Consider the following 10,377-nt stretch of genomic DNA (forward strand, 5'->3'; position numbering starts at 1 on the left):
TTTAACCCTGACTCTGGATGTTAACTACTTCCTGCTGTTTAATCTTATCACCCCCATTAACATTAATCACTTCCTGATGCCTATTGGTTAGCGCTCTCGCCTTTCAGCGAATCCCAGCCAGGTCAACATCTGCAAAGAGTTTGTATGTTCTCCCCGTGTCTGCGTGGGTTTCCTCCGGGCACTCCAGTTTCCTCCCACATCCCAAAAACATACAGATAAGTTATTTGGCTTCCCCCTAAAAAAATTGGCCCTAGACTAAAATATGCATGCACTACACAATACATACATAGATACAGTATATGACTATGGTAGTGACAAGATTGTGAGCTCCTTTGAGGGACAGTTAGTGACATGACTATATATACTCTGTACAGCGCTGCCAGATGTCAGCACTATATAAATACTAAATAATAATAATATCCATTAATTCTAACCTCTCTGTCCCATAACCGGTGCCTAATCCTAACCAGTACTCACCTTTTTGTCCTCTTTCTTCTTGCTTTATTCCTAGAGCCTATCCCACCACCTGTCCTCTGATATCTTTAGCACCAACAGCTTACTCCATGATGTGCTAATAATTCTAAATTGCATGCATATGTAATGCAAATTGTATGCAGCTTGGAACTGGGATCAAATTCTATAGGATGTACATTTCCTTAGCCCAATTCCAAGCTGCCTACAATTTACACTACAGGAAGTACTTTTGAACCTTTTATTTTTTTCATACCCACCTAACCATGTAGTATCAGTACTCAACAACCTCGCCCCCCAAAAAAACAAAGCTCCAAATCTAAAAAAAAAAAGGTTCTACTTACCCGGTGCAAGACACATTTTTAACAGAATCTAACAGCCAACTCATCTATATTGCTTGAAAGGACAGATGCAAGCTGCAGATAAAAAAATTAAAAAAAGATCTACATAACCGGGTGCTTCCTCCAGCCCCTGGAAGCCGTCCTGTGCCCTTGCCACAGCTCTGCTTTCAGCCAGTGGCCTGGGGTCCCCTCCGGTGCATATGCCGCCCTTGCCAGGTCGGCACCTACTGCGCAGAACACTCCTAACCACATGAGCGTGACCGCGAGTGGCTCTCGTGCAGGCGCAGTAGATGCCAACTTGGCGAGGTCGGCATCTGCACCGGTGGGGACCCTGGGCCACTGGTTGAAAGCAGAGCTGCGGCAAGGGCACAGGACGGCTTTCAGGGGCTGGAGGAAGCCCCGGGTAAGTAGATCTCTTTTTTATCTGCAGCTTGCATCTGTCCTTTCAAGCAATATAGATGAGTTGGCTGTTTCTGTTAAAAATGTGTCTTGCACCATTTTGTTTCAGAGGCTAATGATACACCAGTCAGTATAACATTTTGTAATGATTATATATAAAGAAGCAGGTATATACTAACGGCATTTTATCTCCTCAGGTATTGTTCTAGGAGGCTGTGGTGACCGATCCATCCGTTTCCGACCAACCTTGGTCTTCAAAGAGCATCATGCACACCTGTTCCTGAATATCTTCAATGATATCCTGAGAGATTTCAAGTAGATGTGGATTCTGCTGAGCTGCCTTAGTCAACCAGGAGGAGAGCATAAAATCTGTTTGGTCTCCACTACTATATACGCACAGTTCAGGTCTAACTAACTAGTGGGCGGTTCTTTTTTTACTTTTAAGCCAAAACAGTGTTCTCATTAAAAAGTCCGTCCCACATGCCTATTTTCATAGGAAAACGAGATTTTTTTTTTCTAGTGTACTACATACCTTGTTTAGGAATATAATGGAGAAATCGCATATTAATTTCAATGTAAAGAGTTTATTAATACTACATAATGGAGAAGTTGTATGAATCTGAGGCTGTGAAATTGTTGTTGTTTTTTTCTTACTCCTTTCAATTTTACTTTGAGTATCAACACTGTAGTCAAACGCATATATTGTTTTACTCTATGTGTTGTCTTATCGATGTAATTGTTAAAGATTAAGAAAAAAATAGGATTTCTTTGGCTTGCCCTTTCCCATACCGTGTCTCTATGGCATGAAAGTTTTGTGCAACCAGTTAGCAATGACATTAGTTTTTTTTTAGTAAGTGTTAGATTACCATGGGACAGACTGAATCTTGGCTACATCCCAACCCTTTAGCAATAGGTAAGATACCCACTTTTGATGTATTTGCATGTTCTATTGTATATATCTAAATATCTTATACAAATAACCTTTTACTTATAACTTACTTATTTCTATTGACTAGATATCTGACTTTGGCGTTGTCTAAGTTAACGTCATTTTGCACACTGATCAGCCATATAGACGGGTATCATTCAATCGCCCTTAAATAAAAAAATCTTCATTTTCCTGGGTAAGCCAGTGAGGTATTTTAAATGGTTTCAGTACATAAAACGTTTAACGGTTTATTCAAGGAGTCTGTGCTTTGCTAAACAAAGTATGTATTTTTCTTTTAAACCAACGTGCATTTATTTTTTTTTCTTCTCAACAAGCCATCTTTAGGTGTCGCTGTCTAGTCCTGAAGAATTCTCTTCATCTCAGGTTATCTTAGCAGTTAACATATTTCTTAAATATTTTGTTTAAAGCACTTGTAACCCTAAACTGAGGATTCTGCTATGTAAAAGAGAGCTAGATATAATATAAAAAATATATTTCCCAGTAATCAAACCAGCATAGAAAGATAGTTTATATAGCTTTACTGTACAGCTCTTGTAGCTGCCGTTCTAGGCAATATGTCCAAAAGTGGTGGCTGGTGGTACTCTTCTTCTGATAGGATTTCTGGATAGGGTTGATTAGATGTGTCCTTAATGGTATCAACGCATAATTTAGTATCTGTGGTAATGCGATATATATTCCTCAGCCCATAGTGCATAGTTAGGAGTCCCCATAGACATGAGATTAGTTAGCCTAAAGGCCCATACACACGTCAGATTTTCGTGAACGACGGGTCGTTTGAACGTCCTGTCGTTCAGTCGTTCGCCCTCTAAATCGGGCGTGTGAACAGACTGTCGTTTGAGCGATCCGCCGGGCGGATCGCTCAAACTCAGTCTTATCACGCGAACGACAGTCTGTACACACGCCCGATTTAGCGGGCGAACGACTGAACAACGGGACGTTCAAACGACTCGTCGTTCACAAAAATCCGACGTGTGTATGGGCCTTTAGTGTGCTATGTTTAATCAGATTAGGTGCACAGTACTGGCAGTCACCTCTTCCTTTCATTTTTGAGAAGGAAAGTTTGGCTGAACATATTTCAGATTATAAAGACACATCTCCGACCAACCTTTCATGTAATCTATCATTTGGATTGATTATCTATTGATTTGGTATTTGTCTGATCAATTATCAGTTTACACACATGTGCTATGCCCCTTCCAGCAGATCTCCAGTCAACAGCAAGTTCAGAGTTTCCTGTTCCTGTCACATATTTGCACATGTGCACAATTTATGTACAGCTACAGCAACAGTAGATCATTGGTACGTTCCAATTGGTTAGCAGAAAAATGTGATCGCAATATTCTTGAATAGTCTGATCATTTTAGATTGTTCAATGGATTGAGAGTTTATACCGGCTTATATGTTCTAGTCTTTAGCCTGTGGCTTTTGTTCCTCCACTATAAGCAGTGCTAGTGGTGCCTTCTACTACGGCTGCCTGTAGCATACACATGGAACACTACAGCAGTCAAAAATACCTTTTTTCAGTGGTCGGACCTTGCTTACATGTTTGACCATTGTGTAAGGTGTGCACCCATCCTTACTGCAGTGAGAGGATCCACTATGTGCCTCATGCTTGTGTTTTGAATTCCATATGGAGTCAGGTACTCTAGCCAGCTTCTTAGTAAATGAGCTGGGTATCCCCTGTATGTTTAAATTACTGGAAGGATCTACAGTCTGGATGTTAAGGCCTTATTCCGGTACATTGTACTGTGCTTCTTCAACTGTGAATATAATTTATAACCACAAAGTATCATTGTCAAGCTGCTTGGATAGTGATTTCAAAAAAGGAACTCTGCCATTCAGTGGTGCTCTGTGAAGTAAATTATGGACTGTGTAATGTCGCTGTTGATAAATTTAGGGTTTTTTTTTAGAATTATTTGGGGTCTTTATGCCACTTAGGGTTAAATGTTCATTTTTCCTCAAAAGGCCCCACACATTACTGTGTTTATGTTCAAAATATGTGTTTGTGTAATTCATGTTGCATTTGCTTGCCTGCCAGCAGTTAATTCGAGAATTCATGGCTTTAGAAATACTAAAGTGATTGAATCAACCTGCAAAATGGGTATGTGTAAGCCTAGCTTTAAAGGTTGATGTACCTGTTCCGAACAAAACAAAGGGTCGTTTTATTTACAGGAGAAACCAGCAAAATATTTTAGACTCATTTGTTTAATTGGGTTCTCATTATCTAAATCTATGATTTGTGTAAAAACATCACGTTTATTCAGACATATTGTAGATCCAAAAAGGGTTTACAAACATAAAAGGATACATGAGGTAAAGAATATATTAGATTTACTTACCTGAGGCTTCCTTCCGCCCCTAGAAGCCTCTGTGTCCCATGCTGCAGCTTCAATCTCGGACAGTCTCCTGGGGTCCCCGCCATTGCAACCAAACTACTCTTCCTGCATAAACAACCCAGATTGGCATGTCTGCGTACGTGTACCAGAAGCCGCTGACCCAGGCGGTGGCCACTATGGAGGGTAGCCCAGGAGACAGACTGAAATTGGAGCTGCAGCGAGGGACTGATGGGCTTCTAGGGGGTGGAGGAAGCCCCATGTAAGTACATCTAGTATTATTTTGTTCATCTCATATATGCTTTAAAATCACTAATATAGTAGTATCAGAATGGTCAGCACAACTATTTGAAGACTGCATTGGCAGATGCATGTAATCCCCATATGTCCTGTTTAGAAGTTTGATATGATATAAAGGTTTGCATCCTGGAATATAATCATATTAGTTACACATTAGGATACTGGAGAAAATAACCCACATTATATAACGAAGGCTAGTTTCACACTGAGGCATTGTGTTACACAAGTAGGATTGCAACAGTGGGGAAAAGTTTCATTGCGCATTCAGTGGAGAATACAGTACATAACTGTAAAATAAACATGCACTTTATCCAGTTTCAGCATGCCTCATGTTATACAGACAAATTGCACCAGGCTGCTAACGTGCTGATGTGAACATCCCATTCAAATATAATCGCATCATGTTAGCAATGTGATTTATATTGTCCGACGCACCACAACTTATCAAAATAAAAGTAACCTAAAGGTACGTGACACATAGACACATAAAAAAAAAAACAGTTCTACAACTTTGACCAATGTCTTATAGAAGAAGTTCAAAATTATTTTTTTTTCTTATGGAATATCAATCAAATTTAAACCTTTTAAATTGATCCCCCAAACATACAGTATGTTATGAGCTAAATGTCTACAGTACCTGCATAGGGTGGACGCTTCTAGTAAAATAAATGTATCTTTTGATAAATTAATGGTTTCAACCCTAATATCACTACATTGACTTTTTTGTAGGAATTGAATACAGATAATTTGTTGAATATTTCCAAAACAAATGTTATATTGAGACAAATGTGTATGTAGCATGGCCTAAGTGATCACTCTGTTTACTCTAACTTTTTAAAATCTTCAATAAACTTCTTTTATACACCAGACATGAAAGAAGACAGTATATAATGGGCCTGATGCACTAAAATCTAGTGGTGTGCAAGAAAACAAATGTATAAGAGGTTGCATATTACGTAGATTGTCATTCCTTTTTATGGGCATCTGTTTCATTCTTCTGAGAAAGTTTTAGTCCTTTTTGGCTTTAGTGATTATAAGAAAAAAATGACTCACTGTTGGGCACTATAGGAATAGTTTTTACCCTTTTTGCAAAACAAAAGTGGGCTTATGCTGGGTGGGAATCGGGCGGGTCGTTTTTGCAGCTCAATTCCCACTCTATTCTCTTATCTTCTTAGAGATGGAAGACTGGCATGTCTGGTAAACAGACTTGAGTTTCCATGGTCAGAGGGCAGATTGCTAATATTTCCCCCTTCAGGGCGGACAACGATCTGTATGCCAATTAGCATTAGGGATTCTTCAAGATAGACACAGTGCTGGGTCACTCCACTTTGGTCAGCTAGAAAACAATTCTTACCAGATCAACAATTCCTTTAATATGCTGACAGCAGCAATGCAACGGTGGGGAGGGACACAATAACTTTTACTTACCTGGGGCTTCTTCCAGCCCCCTGGAGTCTGTCAGGTCACACCATGTTCTCTAGATCCCCTCCATTGAGCTGCTCTCAGCTAAATTAAAGTCTGTGACTGGCTGGTTGTGGGCTTCTGCGCAGTTGCTAGTCTATAGGAACCACACATGCACAGAATGCTCCCATCCAAGGGATCACAATTGAGGAGGCAGGACCATGCATGTGAAGTTTCCGGACTTTAATTAAGCTGACAGCAGTGAAACGGAGGGGACTAAGAGGAAGCCCCAGGTATGTAAAAGTCACTTTGTTGCCTCCCACCCCTCCCCCCCCGTCTCAGGTTTACTTGACAGATGGTGAGGGACAGTTTGCAAAAAGGAGTTCCAGGGGGAAGAGGTAAATTAGAAAGAAAAAAAGCCTGTATGCAAGAATGAGGTGTCACCAGAGAGGCTGAAAGGAGAATATTGTTAGGATAGTGCTTGTAGGATGGACAACAGTAGAGAAGTGAGAGATAACTGAGTAATGCAGTCGACTTCATAACAGACTGAAATGGAGCCAGTTGGTGAGCAGGTAGCCAAGGAGAAAACATGATGTAGTATGTCAGGAAACATGACATGCGCAAGAAGTCTAGTTGGAATTTGTGTAAAGAAAAAGTGAATGCAGGAAACATTCTTTATTTGGAGACGATGTGAGGTCTGAAGAGGTGCTGAGTTAAAGACCACCAATCAGGCTGTGGCTGCAGAGCCGGGGGCGGGCCGTGGCCATGCATGTGGGCGTGGCCAGAACCTCGACAGGTAGCCCAAATCTGAGGGGAGACAGAGAGATTACCTCTGCCTGGAGGGATGACACCAGAGCAGTAAAATGTAACCCCGCCCCCCCATCCTCCATCAGTTTGACACATTGGCAAAAAAACGAACCATTTACTCAAGTTGATTTTTAAGCCAGGCAGAGGTGTAAAAATGACTATTTCTGGCTGCCTCGACCCAAACCTTGCAACTTGGTCAATGAGATAAACAATCATAAGGTTATGCACATTTTATGTAAATGTATCCAGCTTGGATACAGCATATGAAACAGTCAAATGCAAGAGCTGTTGCAGTTGGTTCTTTTCCCAAGCATGTGTTAAATTTGCATAAAAATGTAATCCACTCAGAATTATCGATCGTTGATGCAGTATTATGCAAATTTTGACTGCAAATTTATGCTTGAAAACGGACCAATGAAACTCTGCCGAGGCGGAATGTGATTGGTCTATTTTTTTTCAGGGTCGTTAAGTTGCACTTTATAAAACAAAAGAAAATATGAATCCCCTAAAATGTGATTTTTGCTTTTCTCCTTGTCCCAAGCAAAGAGCTGAAATATTAACATTCTTTTTTGTATTGGTGAAAAATGTTAATTGTTGGTTAAAATAATAATTGTGGTTGCCCTGATGAATGAAGCAGACTGATGATGATGCTTGTGAGGACCCTTGTCTTGCATTATGTAGTAGTGCAGGTTATTGCATCATGGCCCATCTACACAAGAGAGAATTACGTATGTGAAAGAGCAAACTGTGCTACAGTTTACAATGTGGAATAGTGCCAAACATGCTAAGGACTAACTGCACTTCTGTACTTACGTTTAGAAATGTGTCACATTTCATGTATTGATTAGTAATGAATAAAAAGTATTTGTAAATTTTAATGTCTACGATGCCTTCTGTTATTTTGGTCTAGTTCTAAAGCTGCTGGTTACAGCCAGTGAGATGAACAATTGTACCTTTAGTGTTCAATTGCTCAGATGATATGACCAATTGAACACTAAAGGTACATACACACATGCGAATTGGATTGCAGCCTTTTAATTTCAATAGGCTGTACCATCAAAACATTCCAAAAAGTAGAAAGAAAGAGAACTAAGCACTTTGGTCACTGCTGGCATTGCATACGCCTCTAAGGAGGGTGCTGACATGTTGGTACTGCTGCTGTGTCACTTTGTAATCCAGCATGCCCATCACTAAAGATGGCCAAGGAACAGCTATTATTATTAATATGCAGCTTGAAAATGGACCAACCAAATCCCACCTCTGCTTTATTTGATTGGTCCATTTTTAAGCAGTATAAATTTGCATAAGTCTGCATTAACATTTGCATCTCATTGACCCCTCACTGGTGTTCTGCCCTCTCTATGCATGCAGTGCAAGTACAGCACAGCGCACGTTAACCGTTGCAGTGAAGCATATCTTATATGTACTGTATAATGTGCAATGCAACTTTTCCCCTCCATTATGCTCCTGTTTGTGACATGCTGAGGAGTGTAGCCTGAAAAGTGATAAAACAAAAGGAGAGATGGACACTGAGAGCCCAATATAGTGTAGTAAGCACTGGTACGAAAATGTAAAATGTGAGAGTAAGTATATATATATATACTCACAAACCAGGGTTACCGCTTAGGCAACCACTGTCAATGCAGGTGGGGAAATTAGTCCTGACCCCACTCAGGATTAAGAAGTCGCTATCTAGAAAAAGGGGGTTACACCCCTCCACCAAGGGTGGACTAACCATCTTCAATCAAACAGAGGCACCAGAAGAATAACATTTGCTAAAATGTTTGTCACAGTGATTGTACCTCGACTGCAGATTCACCTGAACCAGAAACTGTGATATGGCTGCAAGTGAAAGAGCTGACATACCCGCTGCAAACTCCCAGGCAATGTCTCCATGGGTTCCTGAAGAGGATATGTTCTCCTCTGCCTGCTCCCTTCCTACACAGCAAGGAACAAGTGAGCTGGAGGGACAGCTGTTTTACACAGGCTGGCTGCCCTTAGCCACAGCCTGGACTCTCAATGGGCAGCCATCTTCCTCCCCTCTGCAGCTGGAATGGCCTAAGGAGACACTCTGCCCTGCCCTTGAGCAGGAAACACATCTGAGGTATGCCAAGAGAGAGCCATTATTTTTAATGGTGGGGCTGATGTTTTCTTCTCAAGAGGAGGACCCTGTTCTTACAATGCTCCGAAGGCCAGCTTGGTACATTTTCTCACCCACATTCTACTTATTCCCAAATTCATTATTTTACACAAAACACTTCTGTTAAACATTTATTCAACTTACTACACAATAAGATCATGCCTCACCTGGATCCTCCCTTGGCCTTTGGCTTTAGTAACCGTGATCATCGGAGTGCACACACTTTATATTGAGTTTATTATTGCCATAGATAAGCCATCTCACTCTTTCGCTATAGATTCCAGTATGATTGAAACAACGATCCTTCTCAGTTTACCTAAATCTGGGATTGGTATGACCTGACCTCTGCCCCTTTGAAATCTTAAGGTGTGTACACACCCGTGAAGGATGTCACTCGTTGGGGTGCCCAATCCCCTTGGGCAACATCGCTGGGCCGAGTTGTACAGACGTGAAGTCAGATGTGTAGCTGAAAACCCGTTCTGTTACTCTGACGTCACACAGCAGGCAGGGTGGTGAGTTGATCTGCCGGGCAAATTGCTTGCGGTTCAGACGTTGGGGGTTGCTGTACTCATGCCTGATTACTGGCTGAGGTGGTCATTATGCACAGTACACATACACAGTAGATAGAAAACTTGGCATCCAGCGTGGGGTTTCAAAATCGGGTTGCTCCAAAAATAGGCAAAGTTTAAAACTCACGTGTCTTCTTTAAATCAAGCTCTAACAAGATGTGCTCACAGTGATGAAGGGCGAAGAAACACACAAAGTTATTGCAAAGAAAATGCACACTGAGCACTGTCTTACCGTTAGTTTACTGCTTCCATCGATATTACAGCCATCCAAAATGTGCTTCAAGGCTCAAACCCACTAGCAGCCTTTTCTGAGCGCTAGTGATTTGAAAAAGCTCTTGCTAATGCAATCCTATGGGGCATTTTTATAAAATCAAATTGCGGGATCACACCCATAGCATTACATGAGCAAGAGCTTTTCAAACCACAACTGCTTAGTAACTGCCTGCTAGTGGGTTCCAGGCCTCAAACGTTCATGCACATGAGCATCACTTGGTCAGTAAAATGAGGTGGGTGCAGGTATGACAGGACTGGCACTACAGCTGCTGTAATAGGTGTGTGCAGCATGTGTATGTTCTACAGAGACAGTGCCCAGTCTGCATTTTCTTTGCAAAGACTTCTTTAAAGGATACCTTAGTGCTAAAAAAAAAAAAACACCTACTGTGTGTGT

At 41.1% G+C, this 10,377-nt stretch overlaps 1 protein-coding gene across 2 annotated transcripts in view; it reads left to right on the forward strand.

The window, feature by feature from the left end:
• ABAT (4-aminobutyrate aminotransferase) overlaps positions 1–2,958 on the forward strand; it is a 211,214-nt gene extending 208,256 nt beyond the window's left edge. For both annotated transcript variants that reach the window (XM_068246831.1, XM_068246832.1), the window contains exon 16: positions 1,409–2,958. In XM_068246831.1, the coding sequence (XP_068102932.1) occupies positions 1,409–1,530 (122 nt within the window). In that variant the 3' untranslated portion in view covers positions 1,531–2,958. The remainder of the gene's footprint in view (positions 1–1,408) is intronic.
• Positions 2,959–10,377: the final 7,419 nt, after the last annotated feature.

Source organism: Hyperolius riggenbachi, chromosome 7, assembly GCF_040937935.1.
Source record: "Hyperolius riggenbachi isolate aHypRig1 chromosome 7, aHypRig1.pri, whole genome shotgun sequence".
Taxonomy (NCBI): domain Eukaryota; kingdom Metazoa; phylum Chordata; class Amphibia; order Anura; family Hyperoliidae; genus Hyperolius; species Hyperolius riggenbachi.